Source organism: Labeo rohita, chromosome 12, assembly GCF_022985175.1.
Source record: "Labeo rohita strain BAU-BD-2019 chromosome 12, IGBB_LRoh.1.0, whole genome shotgun sequence".
NCBI classification, from domain to species: domain Eukaryota; kingdom Metazoa; phylum Chordata; class Actinopteri; order Cypriniformes; family Cyprinidae; genus Labeo; species Labeo rohita.
This window is the reverse complement of record NC_066880.1, coordinates 3,474,141-3,497,276: the sequence shown is the minus strand read 5'-3', so window position 1 is coordinate 3,497,276 and position 23,136 is coordinate 3,474,141. Positions and strand designations below refer to the sequence as shown.

At 35.9% G+C, this 23,136-nt stretch overlaps 2 protein-coding genes across 3 annotated transcripts in view; one reads left to right on the top strand and one right to left on the bottom strand.

The window, feature by feature from the left end:
* ptprea (protein tyrosine phosphatase receptor type Ea) overlaps positions 1-15,958 on the bottom strand; it is a 102,533-nt gene extending 86,575 nt beyond the window's left edge. For both annotated transcript variants that reach the window (XM_051123648.1, XM_051123649.1), the window contains exon 1: positions 15,795-15,958. The gene's annotated coding sequence lies outside the window, so the exon portion shown is untranslated. The remainder of the gene's footprint in view (positions 1-15,794) is intronic.
* Positions 15,959-18,475: 2,517 nt separating this feature from the next.
* Positions 18,476-22,920, top strand: LOC127173741 (clarin-3). Its single transcript, XM_051123683.1, has 3 exons — positions 18,476-18,817; positions 19,691-19,876; positions 21,942-22,920. Exons 1-3 carry the CDS (start codon positions 18,583-18,585, stop codon positions 22,211-22,213), a joined length of 693 nt encoding a protein of 230 aa, XP_050979640.1. The 5' UTR covers positions 18,476-18,582; the 3' UTR covers positions 22,214-22,920.
* The last annotated feature ends 216 nt before the right edge of the window (positions 22,921-23,136 follow it).

Below are 23,136 nucleotides of genomic sequence, written 5' to 3'. Positions count from 1 at the left end.
GCAGACCAGAAGCTTTGCATGTAGTCATCAAATGAACATACTATCTGATCGTTCAGTATGTTTTTTTATAATTATTATAAGAATGGGCACTTGACAGCAATGGACCGCAGTCAGGGTAGATGTAATATTTAATTTCTAGTCTATACAATGCCATTCAAAAAATTTGGGACCATTAGGATTTTTTTTTTGTTTTTTAAAGCTTCTTATGCACATCAAGCCTGCATTTATTTAAACAAAAATACAGAAAAAATATTGCAATTTAAAAGAATGTTTTTCTATTTTAATATACTTTAAAATATAATTCATTCCTATAATGCAAAGCTGAATTTACATCAGTCATTATTCCAGTCATCAGTGTCACATGATCCTTCAAAAATCATTAATATGCACACTAAAGTCAGGGTTTAGTGCAATAAGATGTGTGACATGATAAACTCTAGGGACTGTTGTCTGATTCTGTTGAACTTGCTGAAGCGATTACACTTCTGAAACTTCCTGCACAAAACTTTTGAGTTGTGAAAATGTTGTGGGCTGTGCAGAGTCTGGTTAAATGGATCACTGATCTTGAACTTGTCCGGCTCACTGGAGCACAGAGGAAAGAAATCGCAGAAAGGTTTTAAAACACCACTACAACCTCCAACTGAGGTGTTTTCCTAAAACCAAAGATAAAATATGAAGCTCTCCCTCTGCAGCAGGAAAGAGCAAATCAAAATGGCTTTGACTCTTGTGTGCCAAGTCAGATGCGGAGTGTGTATCTTAGAGCAGATCGATATGCTTTGTAAACAGCTTCTTGACTAAACTTGTCTGCAAGGCTGCAGATAAAAACCCTGGAATAGAAGCACTAATTTGAACAAAAGTAACCAACTGTGTCTTGCCTTGTGGAACATGACAGTGAACAGTCCATTTTTAGTTGCTTGGTCACTTATTCAACTTTGGTTTTAGCAGCCCAAAGCCTTTATAAACGTGCAAAACAGTACAAGACTAAAAGGATGTGATACTCGCATGTTATGAAATGCATACATAATAAAGTCTACAACATTTCACAACCATTTTTCACAAATCCTTCCTGGATTTTCAGAGCAGAAATATGTCTTTACAACTGCATTTTATTTATCTATGCACTAATTCCCACTCTTCAGTCAGACATTATTAAACATACTTTCAGTTCTTCGGTCTGATATGAGGTTTCAGTTCCTTTTGTGGTGAGTCTGAGCTTAGATTCCTCTGTGAAGAGACTCAAACTCAAACATGCTTTGCAAAGCTTCCCATGGCAACCTCAACGAGAATGACATAAATAAGTTTATACTTGTGTTTTGGTATACCTTTAAACCTTGGGCCAGCCTGCTGAGTCTTCTACACTCAATGCCGTATCGAGCCCATGCAAATGAAAGTCGGTCTAAAAATTCCTCTTCATCCTATGGGAATAAGATCTGCCAGCCGCACCCCTGGGTCTCGGCGTTTCATCTTGCAGAGGATCGCTGAGGAACGAGATTGTGCTGAAATTAACAGCCACCTCAACTTCAATCGGTTTAACTCTTGAGTTGAGGAACAATACGCAGGAGCTCTGCTTGTGTGGGCTCATTTAGTTTGGCTCGTTGCGAGCTGAAAATTACGCACCATGCTGTTTTAAAAGTAACGGTGGGCCCGGGGAGACACACCCTACGGTGGTCCCAGCCAGTTTTCTGCAGGAAGTGACGGGCATGGGTCAAGTTCAACAACAAATCCTGCCAAAGGCAACAGAAAAGCCCTAGTATTGATAACAGAACCACCACACAATGACTCAAGAAAAACAGCGGGAATAGGACAATAATGAACGTCTTTCCGTAAGACTTTGTGACTAATATTCCCTGCAAAAGCACATCTGCTAATGTGGTGAATTCATGGAACTAAAAGCTTGTTGCCCCCTCCTGAGAGCCCTGGATGGGGCAGACAGTGGTGGTACTTGATATTGCTGACTAGCTCAGTGTTGTGTCTAGACCCACACTAATTCTGGACTCAAACCCAACATGATCATGAGTAACACAGTTGAGTCAGATGTTCTCTAGGAACAACTGAACTCTTTCAGACGGTCTGGAATTAGTTTAATACAGCTGATTTCACTGCATTTACCAGGTATGAGAATATTTGAAAAATGCAGCTCAAACAGCTACTGCATGGCGATAACAATGCCAAGGTCATGGGTTCAATTCCCAGGGAATGCATGAACTAATAAAACACATACCTTTAAAGCAATGTAAGTCGCTTTAGAAAAAAAAGTGTCTGCCAAATGCAAAAAATAAAAAAAAATAAATAATAATAATAATAATAATGTAGCAGAGTGCAGGGTTAGCAACACCATGTTCATGGGTTCAATTCCCAAGGAATGCATGAAGTGAAAAAACTGGCTTAGAATACAATGCAAGTCACTTCAGATAAAAGCATCTGCTAAAGGCATAAAAGTACATAAAGGTAGTAGAGAGTGGTGATAGCAACAACAAGGTCATGGGTTTGATTCCCAGGTAATGCATGAACTAATAAAATACATACATTGAATGCAATGGAAGTCACTTCAGATAAAATATTTATCAAATGTATGAATGTAAATAAATGTTGTAGAGTGTGGTGCTATGGTAACAACACCAAGGTCATGGGTTTGATTCCCAGGACGAATGCATAAACTAATAAAATGCATACCTTTAATGCTATATAAGTTGCTTTGGATAAAGGTGTCTGACAAATGCAAAAAAGGTGTAGTAGAGTGCATGGTTAACAACGGCAAATGCCTAAATGCAAAAAAATATGGGAGTGAATGGTGCTAGCAACACCAAGATCACAGGTTCAGTTCCCAAGGAATGCATGAACTGAAAAAAGTGGCTTTGAATTCAATGCAAGTCTGTCAAATGCACAAATGTAAATGAAATAGATACTGCAGTAATTTCAAAGAAAAAAATGTGATTTCTGTGTTAAATAACACAAAATTGTCACACTAAGAGAATCTGGTGCAAAATTGTTTATGTGCATTTTAGAAATTTCATCCGCATCCATCCATTTTTAATGTAATACCCTAAAAGTTGCATAAAAATATAGGGATGTAAATCCAGCTACTGAAGATCAGCACTAGTAAAAGACCATTAATCAACACAAGGTCACATTGCTATGAAACTTTAAGTCGAAAATGCTGCAGCACACAGATTCCTCAGCTCAGAAGCATGAAACACCATCTCATGGGGTAAACAAGAACTGAAAATGGAAAAACATCCCAACAGAAAAAAAAAAGTAAAAAAAAAAAAAACAATCACATGTCGTTATCATACCAAGGGAGGGATCATGTTTACTGTAGAAATGTTTAGATTTAGATGATTAGATATACTGGCTGAGCAACAGAAGGATACAGTTACCAACACTCGAAATCTTACTACCTACGGTTTGAGTTGTCTAACTGCTGTCAATTTTTAATGTTAGCTATAGATGTAAATATAGAACGTAATTTACAAATATACACTACTGTTCTAAAGTGTCAAAATTCAAATATATTCAAATAGATAACAGTTATTTTACCTTGTACTAAATGTTCTAAACGGCACTGTTTTCGTATGTGCTTGTGTACTGGGGTCTTACTGAAGGCGTCTTGAAGAAATGCTAGTTCATTGAGACAGAAAAGCATTCTTTCAGACGACTGGACCTCCCCTCCCAGCCTACAGACAGACTGAACACATTATCATTATTATGATTATATTTTCCCCATGGCGCACTGAGGCTCCTGCAGGATGGGGTGATGAGGGATGGGCTTGTTTTAGCACTTTGCACATCAGAAAATAACATGTTCCACATCATGCAAAAAAAGTGTGAAGAGAATCAGAAGTAGAGCCTGAAGCCTTTAGGATTTGTGCTTTATTGCACCACTCATTGCCTTTCTAATCTACATGCGGTAAGCATGCTATATATTTTATACATACACAACACATTTTCTGACCTCATTTGAGGTTTGTTTTAGCAAGGCTGAACTCTGAGGGTAGACGTACAAAAATAGCTATTTATAGTATCCAAATGCAAGTGCACTGGTGATTTCTGCACTGATGAAATCTAGACAAGATGTAAGTTCTGAAAATGGTGACACTTCAGCAGTTCTTTGAAGTTTACAGAATGCTCTGGGTCACTAGATATCGGAATTAACATGTCTAGAAAAATATTTTAATCAGTTATCATGTCAGTATCACAAACCTAGTGAAACACACAAGTCATTAACTACAGTACAGCCAAAATAGTTACTAAACTATCCTGCAAAACCTAAACTGATTAACATAATGGTTTGATCACCATTTAACGGCCCAATTCAACAAATTGCTGTTTTACAAGTTGTTTTTCTAAGCCTGAAACCATTATGATAATATGCTGAACAATAGAGAAGACAAACAGCACTTCAGGGAGGACACGGAGTTGCTATTATCAGACAACTATGTAAATGAGTGAGCGTTTAAAGGCTGAAATGGCAAGCCAGAATGCACACACAGCTTGACTTCATAGACAGCCAGAGAAAGCAAGCTGTTCAAGGTCAATGCCAATCCATTATGGCTCAGAGAATTAGTCTTGTAGGTACGTCTATATTTGTGAACATAAAATTAATTGCAAGACAATCTGTTGAGAATATAGTGTTTACGATACATGCTGCATGTAAAGTCCACATCAAACTGCATGCACAAACCATTTCACTTTCATAACAAAATTTTCAAGAATGAAATGTAGAGAAAAACTAGACTTATTCATTAGATTGCTACGTTATCAATTGAAAGTGGGGGTTACATACTGTAAAATACTAACTTAACCTCATGGCAAAATATAATGATGTTATGGAAACATATCATTTTTAGAAACAATATTTGGTGTGAAGATCCACCGCTAAACAATGTCAGTATTGCATGAAAACATAGAAATGCATTGCACAAATTCATATAATTTAGTCATGATTTGCCAAAACGTAAAACAGTTTAGAATTAATACGAGTGTTTGCTGACAATATTGCTTTTTTCTGTCTTAAGTAATCGGACAAAATTGTAAAATTGTTGAAAATATCCACGTTCAGTCCATACAAATTGTAGATGAGTTTCCTCATCAGAACAGATTTGGAGCATTTATAATTTAGCAATGCATCACTTGCTCACTAGTGGATCCTCTGCTATGAATGGGTGCCGTCAGAATGAGAGTCCAAATAGCTGATAAAAACATGACAGTGATACACAAGTAATCCACACCACTCCAGTCCATCATTTAACATCCTATGAAGCAAAAATCTGCGTGTTTGTAAGAAACAAAATTCATCATTAAGGCGTTTTAACTTTAAACCACTGCTTCTGGCCAAGTCCATAATCCATAACTGCACTTCCTCCAATGCAAAAGTATTTCTCTCCTGATTCAGACAAGGCTACGTTTTCACCGGAGGAACCAACATATAGATAAAGGACACATATTTTGGCCAGAAGCTATGGCTTTTCACTTCAGAAGATGTTAATTGTTGAACTGGAGTGGTGTGAATTACTTGTGGATTATTGTGCTGTTTTTATCAGCTTCAGTTTGGACTCTCATTTTGACGGCACCCATTCACTGCAGAGAATCCACTGGTGAGCAGTCATGCAATGATACATTTCTCAGAATCTGTTACCATGAAGAAACAAACTCATCTACGTGTAGGATGTCTATAGCATACCACAATAACTAAACATCTACTTGGCTATTCTTACCCTTACCAAACAGCCTGCAGCGCTTGACATCAACCAAAAAAGGAAATCGTCAAAGTTAGCCTAAGTAAACATTTTAATAAACTATTGCAAACACAAACAATTCCATTTATGGATAAGATGCACTGACAAAACCATGCACAAACAGACCTGAAAGGTCAATTCTGATATATGTGTTGACTTCAAAAAGGAGTTAAATGTGAGATGCTTTTTACTCGCCTTGAGGTCAGTAAGGAGGCTTTCAGCTCTTAGTGGTTTTGACAGGGCGAAACACTGAAAGAGTTGTCCTTTGAACTGTGAGTTATTAGAGTAGATATGAACACAGTCAGTGTAATACATCACATTAAAACCGCCTCAGGGCAGTATTTGGGATACACAGCTCTCTACATCTGAATGAACACACTCAGAGCATGCAATCAAATGCAAAAACTGGGGTCTATGCGAAGACCCTGTTGAGTGCATCCCTCAATGCTCTAGAACAAAACCACTTTGTATCGCTCTGAAAGCTACAGCCCTTCAAGAGCCCAGCGCTCGTGTGATAACACGCTAGAGCCGTGGCGGTGTGTCTAACCCGTCGCCTCTGAGAGCAGAAAAGCTTGTTCCATCATTTCAGACCCAGGAGGCTGGAATTAAACCGCCCAGGAGAGCTGTCTTTACTTTGAACCTCTCGTTGTCTGTGACTCTCTACCTTGACGTACATGACTAATCTGCAAAAAGACAAAGAATGCTCCAATTTAAGCCGCCGCTCTCTTACGCCTGGGAAAAGCAGGACCGTGACATTCAAATCCAGCACATAAGTGCACGAGGGTAGATGTTAAAGTGCAATGAAATCACATCAAAGTATGGCACAGAAATATTCCACATGTGAATGATTTATAATAAGACATCAAATCTTTATGTTTAGCACCACTGAACTGTCTCTTTATGGCTTGGAGGCGCAGGGGGTGGTGATTTCTCTTACAATATCAGCACATGAACGGATTACTCCAGAATTTACTGACAGCAGCAAATCAAAGGCGCGCCACCTCCGAACGGCTCACCTTCAAAGAAGTCTTTTCTGACGGATTTAAAAGAGATGTAACGGTAAAAGAGAAGACGTGTTTTTAAAGTCTGATGATGCCAGAAAAATTACCATGGTAAAGGCTCACATTCTCATATTTATGTCGGTTTTTATATATATATATATATTGGCTTCAGTATTTATTTATTTTTTTTAACTAACTGATACTTTTATTCAGCTTTAAACTTTTTAAACGACATTTATAAATGTAAAAGTCTTTTAAATCAGTGCTTTTTTAACATTCTGTCTTTCGAATTTTCTGAAACTTAATGATAGTAGTAAAACATGTTTCTCAGGCAGCCAATCAGCATTTTAGAATGATTTCTGAAAGATCATGTGACACTGAAGACTAGGGGTCAACCAATATGTGTTTTTCAGGGCCGATACCGATTATTACAGTTCAAGTAGACCGATAACCGATATTTTGAACCGATATATATGTCTGGTGTAAAAATTAAAATTAAATTCAAAATTAAGAATAACAAGGGCTCTGACTACAACTAAAAATGCTTTTCAATTATTTTATCAGCAAATCGGTTTTGAAAATGACCGATACCGATAATCATAAAAATGCTTAATATCAGCACTGATAATTGGAAATGAATGTCAAAATTAAGAATAACAAGGGCAGTGACAAAAAAGAAAAGAAAAAAATGCTTTTCAATTATTTTATCAACAAATCGGTTTTGAAAATGACCGATACCGATAATCATAAAAATGCTTAATATCAGCACTGATAATTGGAAATGAATGTCAAAATTAAGAATAACAAGGGCTCTGACTACAACTAAAAATGCTTTTCAATTATTTTATCAGCAAATCGGTTTTGAAAATGACCGATACCGATAATCATAAAAATGCTTAATATCAGCACCAATAATCTGAAATTAATGTCAAAATTAAGAATAACAAGGGTTGTGACAAAAAAAGGCTTTAAAATTATTTTATCGGGAAATTGGTTTAAAAAAAAAAAAAAAAAAACAATACCGATAATCATTAAAATGCTTAATATCAGTACCAATAAGCAGTCTGGCCGATTAATTGGTCAACCCCTTCTGAAGACTGGAGTAATGATGCTGAAAATTCAGCTTTGAATCACAGGAATAAATTACATTAAAAATTATACATTTTTAAAATATATATTTTATACCATTTTTTCTAATGTTTCTGAATATTACAGTTTTACTGTATTTTTATTCAAAAAGATGCAGCCTCGCTGAATGCAAGAGACTTTGAAAAACTTTAAAAATAGTTATGAGAACAGCTTTTTCCCCTTCTCAGATAAAATACTCCAGGCAAGTAATATAGTTGCATATGTGTCTGCTATTTTACATCAGCTTCATGTGTGGCCTATTTAATAAGATCATAAAGCTGAAACTTTTCATTTTATAGTATAAATAGACATTTATACACGTGGTTCACTCAAAAATGAGAGTTTACACAACCCTATCTCATTTGAGATCTGAACGACTAGTGTGGCTCTAAAAGAAATGTTAAAAATGTTTTTAAAAGTGCCTGGTGCGTCAAGTTTGAATATGTGAACACTTTTTTGTCTGTTTTTTTCTCATTAAGCTATAATGAAGGTCATATATACTATGTTTATTATACATTTCTTTTCGATCAGTTTGACATTCCCTGGTCAATGCCTGCTATGTGGAAAACAGCAATTTGGACATTCTTCAAAACATTTGTGTTCCCCCTGGGAAAAAAAAAAAAAACACTACGGGTTTGGAACAATGTGGGCGAGTAAATGATGCACATTTTCACTTGCGGGAAAACCATTCCTTTAAAATCTGTTTAAACATCTTGTTCGCGGTATCTCCAGATTGTGTTTTTGTCCTGGAATCTCATGCATATTCACACAAACTGTCTGTGTGCATGTGTGTGTACATACGGGCTGGTGTGAACTGTGGGGGTGAGCGCTAAAACAACAGTCTCTCTAGGAGGGGCGAGTGTGACATTGGCTTTCAGTTCTCAGGATGTAAAAACATAACCAGACAGAAGATGTCATAGTGCACTCCACCCTGCATGTACACACACACGGTCCTTCGTCCAAATATTTCTCACACAGAGGAACTGGGGCAAATATGTAGAGCCAGACACACAGACGAATGAAGCAGAAGCTTCTTCAAAGCCATGAGATCATCCCGCGATCGCATTTCAAAGGTGAACTTGCCTGCAGCTCTGTCTCCGTCTTTGGCTTTAGAGAGAGGTCATCATGGAGTGATTCTCACAGTGAAACTCACAAATACACATTATATGTCTTATGCCTGAGATAATGCTCGTATTCGTCAAGATATCATATGCTGTAAACCATGCAATAGTAGAAACATGTGAAATAAATGTCAGTATTTCCCCTAGTATTCCGGTTTTGGGGGGGTGGGTACGGTACGGTACTTTTTCGGTAACAGTTACTTTACTCTTTACTCTCTGTACATTTATTTCAGTGAAAATATAAGTCCCCATAAGAACAACAGGGCCCTACAATCATTTTCTTTTCTTTTCTTTTTTTTTTTTCAGAAATTCTTGTGTTATAATTTTTCTAATAATTAAATGAAGGCATTAAACATTTTTAATGAAATTAAAATTAATCCGTTTTATTTGTTGCCAAACAAACAGAGGTTTTTCTGTTAAAATTAATACATGGAAGAAAAATTGTGTGAATATTTTTTTGAATCCCGTTTTTATGAATCCCGTCTGCGTATTCGCGGAGAAATTGTAGACGCGTGTCCACGTAGAGTCAGAAATGACACGCCAATAACATAAATAACATAAGACTATTTTGTTTGTTTAATAAAAGAACAAGGTATAGACCTGTTCTATAGCAAAAGGTAACCTTAAATGACTTCTGTTGTGATCTGGCGCTATATGGAAAATAAAGTTTATTTGACCTTTAAGGGAGGGCCACCCCCCCTAATATAATGGCAGGGAAAACATTGAATCTTGCTATGACGTTTAAACAAATGTTTGGGGAAAGACATTTTTGGGCAAGCTAAATTAATCTTTTTTTCATCAAGGATGCATATCGGCATATTAGAATGATTTCCAAAGCATCATGTGACACTGAAGACTGAAGTAATAATGCAGAAAATTCAGCTTTGCGTCAGCAAAATACATTATATTTTAAAATATATTCACTTTGAACACTCTCATTTTAAATTATAATAATATTTCACAATATTACTGTTTTTTTTTTTTTTTACATATAAACCATTTTTGTTTTAAAAAATTGTTTTAGAAAGTAATATAAAATTACTCATATTATGCAATCTGATTTCTGATTTGGACACATTTTTAAATTGTACTCAACTGTTAAAAGGCCTACAATCAATGCAAGCTTTTTTTGTTGGGGTGCACAAGGTAATTGAGTACGAAAGCACAAAAGGCTAAAGATATATGCTGGGAAATGTGCATTGCCCCTCATATTTCTGGGCAGCTGGTAATGATATGACATCATTGCCTCTTCCCCTGACAGCTCAAATTCAATCCAGACCTGCTTCCTGTCCATTCCACCAGACGCAACCCAAGAGAATCGCACACGTCTCTTCCTGTTCGACTCTGAAACAATGCTGATTTTCAAAGCCATATAAGAGAAGACGGATCTCTTTAATATCTCAGTTGTTTTTCAATTAGATTATACGGAGAGCAAATAGAGACGCCAGAAATCTCACGCATATCCTAATTCGCCATTTTCCATTTGCAGCTGTTACAGACATTAATTTTATATATCTATACTTATGTATGTAAAATGCATGTCAAAAATAGTTTTATTTGTTCAGAGAATAAATAAGATGAAGCAACATTGCATGGTTATTTAATATACAAACCATTTTTGATGTAAAAAAAAAAAAAGTACAAAAATAACCACTACTACTAAATTACTACTGTTTTTAAATTCAAATAATCTGAGCTGTTTTATAGCACTACACTTAATGTAAGTCAAAATAGGTCATATTTGCATAACATTTTGATTAAAATGAATGTAATTATTATAATTTAATCAATTATTATTTTAATTAAAGATTAAACTAATTACATTTTAATAAAAAAAAAAAAAAAAACATTTCTCATAAGCATGTACAGGAAAAACAGTTGAAACAAAGCCAATACCTGAATGAATAACTAAAAACTCCATGACTGAACCATAAATGTCCCTCGGTTAAGTCAGCAAAGAAAGCAACCTCTGAGAAATAAACCTGTCCTCTGGGACGTCCCACACACATTCACAGCCAAACACGGGGTCTCCTCAAAGACTTCAGACAGGCAGGTTGCAGCCTTCCGTCATAGCAGTACAAAAACAAACCAACGCACACTGATTTACATAGTTTACATAGCCACCCACTAACCGCTTTTTGATTCCACACCTCAAATATTCCAAGAATCCGCGTGTCCTCAGGTTCATCTGGGCCGCGTGCGTGTGCGGCTTATCTGTGGACGAGTCGAGGCAGGTCTCGATGTGAGGGACGCGTGGAGAAAACGCAAGCGAGCAGCAGGTAGATCCGTAAGGTGTTGTTTGCACAGCTGAGTAACAGGAATCTCAGACGCGAGCACGTGTTGAACGCGGCCCAGATGCTGCCACTCCCTGTCAAACACACAGTCCTCACCCTCCTCCATAAAGCCATTACAACTCCAACCACTTCCTGAAGCTCTTTCCAGTGACAGGAGTGAATGGGCACCACATGTGTCTATCAGAAGAGCTTGACTTCATCCTTGACTGTAAATTCACAGTTACGAGCTACTAGTTGACATATTCCTATTGTTCATAGTTAAAGATTAAACTTTGACAAGATTCCTGCACCATTTGCGCTACAGACTTGACAAATAACAAAATCACGTACAATCAATTTTACATAGATTTACATTAGATACATAGATTTGTGGGTGAGCTTTTTTTAATTGAACACTCAGAACACCCTAGCAACTACTTAGTAATGCCCTAACAACCAACCAAATCACTCTAGCAACCACCCAGTGCACCCTAGCAACACCCTGACAACCACCATAAACACAAGCACCATTGCAATGACCTAACAACTACCTGAAACACCCTAGCAACCTAGCAATGCCCAAACAACTACTTAAAACACTCTACAACCATTCAGAGCACCCTAGCAACACCCTGACAACAACCAAAACACTCTAGAAACCACTCAGAGTGCTCTAGCAACACCTTGACAACCACCTGAACACTCTACAACCATTCAGAGCACCCTAGCAACACCCTGACAAAGACCAAAACACTTTAGCAACCACTCAGAGCACTCTAGTAACACCCTGACAACCACCTGAACACTCTACAACCATTCAGAGCACCCTAGCAACACCCTGACAATAACCAAAACATACTAGAAACCACTCAGAGTTCTCTAGCAACACCTTGACAACCACCTGAACACTCTACAACCATTCAGAGCACCCTAGCAACACCCTGACAAAGACCAAAACACTTTAGCAACCACTCAGAGCACCCTAGCAACACCCTGACAACAACCAAAACATACTAGAAACCACTCAGAGTACTCTAGCAACACCTTGACAACCACCAGAACACTCTAGCAAACACTCAGAGCAACCTAGCAATGCCCTGACAACCACTAAAACACTCTAGAACCATTCAGAGCACCCTAGCAACACCCTGACAACCACTAAAACACTCTACAACCATTCAGAGAATCCTAGCAACACCCTGACAACAACCAAAACAATGCCCAGACAACCACTAGAACACTATACAATGGCTCTGAGCACCTTAGCAACGCTCTGATAACTGTCTGTTCTGTTTTTCAGGTTTTTGCTAACTGAAATAAATATGAAATATAATATAACTAGACAAAAATGTAAAAAAAAAATTACAATAAAATTACAAATGCTGCCTTGACAACTAACTGAAATAAAATAAGATAAATTACTAAACAAAATCACTAAAAATTAAAGGAAAGAAAAAAGTATATTTACGATATCCAATTTATTAATTATCACATAGTAAAATCTGCTATAATATACTAATATCATATACTTAAATCGTTTCGCTAGATAAGACCCTTCTTCCTCGGCTGGGATTGTTTAGAGCCCTTTGAAGCTTCATTTAAACTGGATTTTGGAAGTTCAAAATCGGGGCACCAGTGAAGTCCATTATATGGAGAAAAATCCTTAAATGTTTTCCTCAAAAACCATAATTTCTGTACGAATGAAGACAGAAAGACATGAAAATCTTGGATGATAAGGGGGTGAGTAAATCATTTGTAAATTGTTGTTCTTGAAGTGGACTTCTCCTTTAAAGAGAAATTGGTTTAGTCTTCATGACTTAACACTTTGGATTACAGTAAAACGTCGTAAAAAAATGCTTGTAAACCCTGTCAATATTTTACAGCTCTTCAAGGATCTACAGTGACCAAAACACCCATTTGCATCATTTTACATAAATAAAGCCAAATGAAGGGACCAGATGAGAGAGAGAGAGGATGGAAGAAAGAGAGAGTATGGAGAGGTTCTGTTTTTCCTCACAGGAAGTTTCCTGTCTGTCTGTCTTTACTTTCCTGCTTTTGAACATACGAGAATAGCCGAGTTCCAGTAAATGAATGCATGCCCGAACAATGTCCTGGATCTTCCGTCTGCTCTCTCCTGGGCGTCAGGACACAAACACTGCATACAGCAAACTACTTCAAGACGCATTTCAGATAGCTGCTCAGTTGCTTTGCTTAGTTTACTAGGTTAAGAAAGGCTTTTACACATTTTAAAGAAAAGTGAATATATTCCCTGCCTCATTTCACCAACACAGCTGTTATAACTCCTGCTGGAGAATGTGATTCCCATTTACTTCATTTAGACAGCTTAATTCTCTCAATTACACAAGCAAACAATCTTCAATCCTGCTAATGAGCCTTTTTTCTCCGCTTCCTGATCGTTTTGCTCGACACGCTTTCCGCAAAGCGCCAGGACTTTCTTTTGACCCTGACAGATCTAACAAGCGCCCAACAAATAATCAGTTTCACCCACTAAACTGCAACGGCTATGGACCAATTAGCTCCCACTGTTACCCACAAACAAAACTGCAAACTGCTTCAAAGAGAATGATAAACGCAATAACACCAGTGAGAATGCACAACACAGCAGGGCATATATGGTTGCACTGTACAAACATTATTAAATGAAAACAAGACTTGCAAACATAAAACGATTCTGGGATTTCTCTTTCAGAAAGAAGGAAAACAATAAAGTGCATCTGTTTATATTTCATGTTAAGCAGATGTATTTCATCTGTAAATTGCTGTACATGACAACTGAAAAATGGTTTTCAAACTACAATTCATTCACATAAACCTCCATTGTACTTTCACTTTCAGATACTGCCAACAAGGCCTGACTTATATTTAACCCACAATATTCCTTTAAATCATCAGAAGAAATGAAAGCCTGCAGATCTAAATGACTTCAGCAGGATCGAGCACGTTCTGACACTTTCTCTTCTGAACAAATATATACACAAAGACGGCACACGTTGACAGAAGTGCCTTTCTTTGAGGGAACTTAAATAAGAATCTAAATATAATCGTTGAGAAGAGAAACCTTAACCTTTCCCTAACCTTCTCTACACAACAGACCCTCTTGAGTTGAGTCAAACAACCGAAAAACAATTGCAAACCAATGCTTTCCAAAAAACCTGGCATTGTACACTACAAATTATTATTGGCATTGTTACATTCCTCTATAAAAGCATCTGTAAAAGCAAAATAATTCAAAGTGCAACAGACTTCAACTACTTATAATGACAAGACATTCAGTTCTATTGCATCATTTGCTGAATAAAATCCAATGTGTTTCCTACTAATTTCAGGGTGCTGATTCCAAAAATAGTGCATGTTTTGTTTTAGTATGTCACACTTTTTCACAAACTGTGATGCATTTTGTAACATTTTGCTTTTGATTACTACTTCTAAAGTGGAAACGTCTTGTATTATCACTTAGTCACCAGAAATAAAAGACATGAAAACATACCTTCTCAACTTTCGCTGCAGATTACAACTATTTGTTAAATTCTCATCTTATTTTCACATGTATGATTCTGAACATTATTTAATGCCTAATCAAAAACCTAAACGGTTTTGTTATTTTGGTAAGTGCATTAAAGCTGATACATATCTATGTAATTTAAAAACTTCTTACATTGTGAAAAACAACATGATGTATGTAAATATGTTTATTGCTTTGAACTTAGCATCAAGTAATATTATTTTTGCAAATCAGCAGATTTTCTGTTACATGCACACAAATACACAATATAACTTAATTAAAACCAGATTTAGAGCATGCACTCATTTATGACTAACATGGTTGCAGTTACCAGAGGCTGATTATTAATTAAGTGATTCATTTTAAAAGCAGACAAAATGCCTGTCACGAAACCACACTAATAATGTAAATGAGTCAGTGCATACTTCAACTTATTGAAAACATGAACTACGTGCACATCTCAACATCATGTAAAACCGACTGAGACGCACTGCTGCAGAAATACGCCGGTTCTACATCTAGTTTTGAATTCTAGTTCAGTCTCTGGTTCGAGTTCTAATTCTGTATCTGCTGTGAAAGACACCTACGCTCCTGTGGACCGCATGCATGACATTCCTCTCCTCCGCTTGTTCACTTTGCAGATCTGCAGGGATGAGAGTGAACAGCGAGTCCCAATGAACCCTTTCCCAAAGCTCGTTCCACTAACCCACATTACGAGGAAACCTACAGATCACCCGGGTTACCAACACAGCCAATGCGCTCCATCAATACCTGAGATCCTTCGTTTATAAAGAAACGCTTCTTTAAAGATGAACAGAACACGTTTTGAAAAAAAAAAACAAATCAATCTAAAGCGCTGGCTGCATGCGAGTATACATGGGTGTATCGAACGCACAGGAGCGCACCGCTCCGTTACGCGCTCCGGCGCACTGAAAAACAACATTCCTACACATGTGCCACATTTTGAATACTGCACTTTGGATTCAGATTAAACACCTATATCATTCTCTTACCGTAAAGTCCAACACGAACGCGTTTTTTTCAAGCGCACGGATGATTATGATCCAGTAGTCGGGAGCGCAGAACGCGCCGGGCGGCTGGTGGTGAAAGCTGAATGACCGCTGCTGTTGGAGGAGGAGGAAACAGGAGGATTTGTGTTGATCTGCAGATTTACTCCTCTGTCAGGGGCTCACCCGCTTCTCCGGCGTTTTCTGTGTGCTCAGAGCCGCCTGGTGACCATTTCTGAAATTAGACGAACAAATGCGTATTCAAAACGCAACATAAACCTGATGCTGTTTTTATGACAAATATGGTGTTTTTCCACCAGGGGGCGCGCCGTGGCTCAAAATGTTGAATTACTTCATTGAAATCCATTTAAATGACAGGAATGATTGTTTTGTTTTGTTTTATTGAAGATATTTACAAAATAAATAAATAAATAAAATAATGTGTCTATATGGTTCTAGTTCTGTCGGTCTCTGCATTAGGTCTGGGTGTAATGCTTTCTCCACCTAAAAAACGCTTTTCTTGTGAGAAAAATAGTTTGTATATTGTTTATATATGTGACCCAGGACCACAAAATTTTTAAATTGAGATTTATATATAATCTGAAAGCTGAATAAATACGCTTTCTATTGATGCATGGTTTGTCAGGATACGACAATATTTGGCCGAGATACAAAAGAATTGGAATATGAGGGTACCAAAAAAAAAAAAAAAAAAAAAAAAAACACAAAATGTTGAGAAAATCGCCTTTAAAGTTGTCCAAGTTCTTAGCAATGTATATTGCTAATCAAAAACTAACTTTTGATATATTTACGCTAGGAAATTTTAAAAAAATCCTAAAGATGTTTGGGATAAAAGAAAAATTGATAATTTTGATCCATGTAATGCATTTTTGACTGCTACTTAACTGTGTTGACTATAGCTCAAGTTCTGGGTTTAATTGAGTTTCAAGATCTGCTAAATCTCCAGTTTGTCGCTACTAATACTGTCTCTAGTTCTAGTTTTAGTTCTACATATTGATATGAATTTACGCTCGCTTGTTTCTAATTCTGTTGTTGTGTTTCGAAAGATCTGTATTTGATAAACAAACTGGACATCGAAAAACTTCCATTAATCACAAACGCCTGTGATTGGTCCATCCTGGTCAGCGCAACGAAAAATAACAGGTACCACGTGATCACCAGAGCTCCGGTGTTTCTTCGGCAGAGGTCTAAGCGATAATTTATAGTTGAGTAATTACACTAAAATTTTTGTTATTTAATTAAAAATAGTTAGTGATGAGTACAATGAACAGAGATAAAAGAATTATTATTTAAACGCATCACGACCATTTGGAGAACTTCCGATAAGCCCCGCCCATTTTTACACGCACTCTTTCATGCTCTGTATGCCATTCTACACTTTGATTCTGTTTCACAATTAGTTTTACAGCATCTGTTCAGCACAGCGGTTATAAAGAAAATGTTTGTATTAAATGGATTAAACGCAATTAAATCATCATTATGAGCAACAAGAATACAAATTGAAAAAAAGGAACATTCTGAAAACTATTAAAATAATAATTCAGTAGAGATAATTAAGTTAAAAAAAAAACAAAATCATTAAAGATATAAACCAGTTTAATAGTTAATCTAATATAATCTACGGTTCATTTTGAATCTGTACGACAGTAATGTCACAATGCTGTTCTGTCAGATTGAATGAAAGTCAAGACGCGCCATCTGCTGGTTAAAATATTTTTTTAAATAATTGTTTTTTAATTCACTTTTTAATTATTTTATTTTAAAGTTGTGTATTGTTCTGGAAGGCTATATCTGTAAAACGCACACTTTCTGATCCTGTTATCTCTGGTTGTGCTTAGTTTTATTTGTGGGTGTGTTGTGATATCCATGGTGATATCATATCATTGGAAAATGGACTTTGGATATTTTTAAAGCATCGCACTAAAAATAACTACAGCATTCAGGAAATGCACAACCTTTATGTAATATAAACATGTTCTCTGACCTATGATGAGTTTCTGTTGTGTAAGAAACCATTATAGATATTCTTAAAATGCTAAAGGTGTTTAATGATTTGATGATCTATTTTCTTTTCTTTTTGCATCCTTGTTAATTTCTTTTTTTTTAATCACTACAAAACTAAAAGCTAAAGTTTGCAACAAATGTGTTAAACAAAAAGTATCTTTATTTTTTTAAAAAATGTTTTTTTTTTTTTTTTTTAATTTATGAACATTATTGGCTATTGTCATATTAATAATGACTGTAAGGCTTATAAATGTTATGCCCAAGGCCGTCTTTCACGTGCCCTGTGATAAAATTATAAGGCCCTGGGAAGCGGCTCCTATACGCCGGTCCTGGTTACACCTCAGCAGTAAAGCAGGACTTCTGTCCCATCAGAGGATGATTTCTTGTTGTTCTCTTTCTTCTTAAACCCACGTCACTGTCTTTATGATGTTGTGAGCTCCAATATAAATGCCATGACTACACGAGCAGCTGTCCGTGACTGTACAGATGATTGCTTTATGGCTTTATTGCCCTCCTGGTGATGAGTTCCATCATAAGCTGATCTCCGATCAGCTCTCCCCACCCTAGACCAAACCTTCGCCACTGCAGGGAAACACAAGGTACTGATTTCACATCAGTGACAAAGTACAATCTATACAACCCCATTTATTACCCCAGCAGCCACCAACATCTCGTCTCCTCCCAAGATCTCCCATTTTCCAGCTAGTGACAGGAAAGATCTTGACAAGCTGCAAAACTTCCACCAGAAGACCAACTTTACACAGAAACCATGCCGTCCGGGAAGAAGCTGGTGCATTTCTTGTCAAGTGCTGGTTTGTGTGCTGCTGGAGTGGTTGTATTGGGTTACGGGATGTCGGCGGATTGGGCCAATGCCGTCTTGGAGTGCGCTCCGACCGGAAGCGACAATTTCGCTGGAAACTCCAGTCTCGAAACTGGCCTTTTCAATGGCACAGAAACCAAACTCCAATGCCCCAGGATCGACTCGCCTGGAGCAAAAGTGGCTGGTGAGCTTCAATTAAAAAAGCTTAATTTTTATTTTATGCATGCTAGATTATGCAATTTTGCATTTTCAAATGTAATATGAGATTATATCAGTAAACAATCCAATTAATTCTTATTATAAATTAGCTTAGTTTCCATTTAAAAACTACCCTAAAATGTATAAATGACATTTTAGATCAAAACAGACAAAATATCATACCAATCAGCATTTATTTTACTTGAACAAAAAATATGTTTGTTGGGTTACAAATAATAGCAGCAGATATACTGTACAAAAGCTGTCACCTTTAAGGCACTAATATGTATACTTTAAAGTACTTGTATGCACCTTTTAGGGGTAAAAAGAGTACTCCCCAAGCTTTTGTACTTTTTTTATGTGAGTTTTAACATTAAGACCAAAGACAAACAGTATTGTGCCACATTGTGATTGTGAAATGCGACTGAAACGTGATTTTATACACCTGTGTGAACTATAGGTGAACTGACTTAATACTTCCACTAAAAATTAACAAAAACTCCAGGTGATGATGAAAGTGACGCATGTTCAGAGAAACGATCCTGCAGCGTAAAAGTGAAGATGCCATTTGGTTAGATTTTTTAAATATCTAAAAACATTTATATATTTTTAAATGCGTCGACAATTTGGACTACCATATATGAAAAGCGCAATAAAAGTAAATGGAAATCTTGAACTAAGATGACCTTTGGAATCTGCAGGAATTTGAACCGCCATTCCATACAGTCACATGCTTTTATGCTTACTGGAAGTTTTTTTTAATGTTATGTCATTTTATTTCAAATGACATACTATTTTATGACATTTTAACTGAATTTCATGTACATCAACATACACTCTTTTTCTCCCTGGTTCTTAGTGTTCAATCGCCTGGCGAAAAATGCAGGCGCTCCGGTCATCCTGCACGCTCTGGTCGTCATCCTGCTGGCGCTGGCTCTTTTGGGTTCTGCAGGCAGTATTCTGGTCACACTGTACAACAGCTTTAGTAACCCATACCAGACCTACATGGGCCCAATAGGACTATACACATGCAGTGGACTCAGTGGTGAGCAAACACACATACTCATTCCACAAAGATATTTGAATCTCAAACACTATTTTGCTTGCACCTCTTCAATTTAAACCCTTCATTAAATTCTTAAAACTTTGGCTTTCTAGTTTTAGATGATTATAAGTCCATTGGGTAAAGATGCGGTCACATTTACCATTACTTGGCTAAATTTTGTGTGCAGAATCAGTCATTCCTATAGGAATCTGCAAGATTGAATGGAAGCCAGTTTCTGCCATGGAATGAAAAAACTAAAAAAAAAGATCATTACGACGTTCTGTCTCACATTTCAATCTGAATTCAGAATTGTTAGATATAAACTTCAAAACTAAAAATCATAATTATCATTTTGAGTTTATATCTTGCAATTTTTTTCTCAGAAATGCAAGATATAAACTCAGAATTCAGACTTTTTTTCTCAGAATTGCGATATATATTCTTTATAATTTTCTATTTAAACTTTTCTCCATAGAACTGCAAGTTATAAACTCTTAATTTGTATCTAGCATACTAAATTCAGACTTTATTATCTCACAATTCTGTAAGAAAAAAATCACTTTTTTTAATTTATAAACTGCAAGACATAATCATTATTATCATTTTAAGGTTATATCTTGCAATTATGATATCACAATTCTGAGAAAAATTGAGTCTCAGAATAGAGACTTTTTTTAGAATTGCAACTTTCTGTCTCACAATTCAAACTTTTTCCCTCACATTTCTGAGAAAAAAGTCAAAAACTCAGAATTGTGATATATAAAGTGCAATTTTGAAAATAAAAGTCATAATTCTGATACATAAACTTGAAACTGAGTTATACATTTTGAATTTGTATCTAGCATACTAAATTCTGACTTTACATCTCACAGTTTTATAAGATAAAAACAGGTATTTTTTCAGTTTTTTTTTTTTTTAAATATAAACTAAGAACTGCAAAACATAAATCCGCAAGTCTGAGAAAAAAAATCATAATTATCATTTTGAGTTTATATCTCGCAATTATGACATCATAAAAATAAAATAAAATGAAAAATAAAACTTTTTCTCAGAAATGCAAGATATAAACTCAAAATTCACATTTTTTTCTCAGAATTGCAACTTTTTGTCTCATTTTCTCCACAGAATCGTGAGTTAAAAACTCTGAATTTCTATCTAGCATACTAAATTCTGACTTTATAAGTCACAGTTATGTAAAATAAACACAAAAAAATCTTTTTGCATGTTTTTTTTTAAATATATAAAAGAACTGCAAGACATAAACTCGCAATTCTGAGAAAAAAAAATCATAATTATCATTTTGAATTTATATCACTGTTCTGAGAAATAAAAATTTTCCTCACCAAAAAAAAAATCTGAATTGCAAAACTCAGAATTGTGAAATATAAAGTGCAATTCTGAAATTAAAGTCAGAATTATGATACATAAACTTCATATTTTGCAAATCAATCTTTTCTTCACACAATGTATATTGCAATTCTGAGAATTTAGATTTATTTCTCAAAATTGCAAGCTTATATCTCATAATTATGAGTCTAAAATCTAACAATTCTGACTTCATATCTTACAATTCTGAGAACTGTTAAGCAAAAAAGTCAGAATTGTGAGATATTAACATTTTTCATTAAATGTTGAGTTTATATCTCACAGTTCTGTGTATATCTCTCACAATCCTGACTTTATATTTTACAATTCAGAGTTTAGATCTTGTAATTCTGACTTTATACTCCTCATGATTTACAAGAAAAAAAGTCACAATTTTTACTTTTTTCGTTCAAATTCAAGTTTACATCTCACTATTCTGATTTAATATTTTACTCTTCTAAAAAATACTTTTCTCAAAACTGCAAGAAAAAGTCAGAATTGTGAGATGATAAGTTTTTGTCCCATAGCCGAAACAGGCTTCAATATGATCATTTCACATGAGGGTGAAAACATTCCCCACACATATTTCACTCATGTTCAAGCTGGTCACCTGAATTCATTCATCATATGTTTACTTTATTGACAATAAGACTTATTTGTGCGTGCCAAAGTTTGCTAATGTGTCTTACCTCTTGTCCAGTGTGTGTGGCCTTCCTGGCGCTGATTCTGTACGTGTCAAACATCTACGCGGGTGAGATGTTCCAGACGCTGGTGAAAGCAGTCGAACCCAACGTAAAGTTGAGGAATCCCAAAATTACCCTACAGGTGGGGTTCTTCCTCCTGATACCGTACATCTGCTTTAACCTGCTGGCCATCCTCGTGGTCTTTCTGTACGTCCACGCCGCGTACACACGCCGCAAAGAGCAGGAGAAACCAACGGAGGATGCGCCCAAAGAGATCATGATGTACTAAAACGAAAACACAACAACATGTTTAACAGGCGATGATTTTCAGACAGGAGCTGAACTGAGTCCATTAGCTACTGCCACAGTAACTGTGAAGTGAATTGCAAACTGAACTAAAAAAAACATTGTATTAGTCATAGGCTATACATACGAACTAGAGCCCAAAAAGTATTTGAACTCGTAAATCCCACTTAAAATGGCATTGCATTAAATAAAAGTATCTCTTTTTGTGTTTGTTTTGTTAGCTATTTTGCTTGTGCTGTTTCTTTAAGATATTTTATCTAATGCACATTTTAGGTATGATTTCAAAAATGGGCTGCTGAAAATATTTTATTGCACTTTTGCCATCAAAATATTGTAAAAACATTTTGAAAATGTCATTTGTCTAGCTTTTCTACCAAGAAGCTAAAAATCATGTGCATGACGTGTAAGAAAACTGTTTAAATTGACTCCTGTCAGTTCCTCTAGACTTTAAACCAATTTAACACTTTCCTTTTGCATATTTTATTTCAGAAATGTTAAAATATTTAGTTCTTATACTATTTATCTGCTTATGCATCAAATATCATCATGAGAAAAATTGTCTCATTGGCTGTTTTTTATGACAAACTGTCAATTTATTACAATTCTGCTGTTTCATACATTATTCAAATAATCTGTAAATATTACTGTAACTATTTCATACAATAATAAATCTTTTTAGAGTGATGAGGATTTTATGTTCCCTTTTTTTTAACTAATCAAAGAGGCCTAGTTTTAAAATTATTGCTCACTCACTGATTCACGTTTTTTAAAACATGACTAATAGATGTAATGGCTCACTATATCACACCAACAGATTATGATATAAGAGATTATATCCTATTACAGGACTATCAGGTCATCGTGAGTCACTCTATGACGTCATTTTCCACAATCAAAGCATTAAAT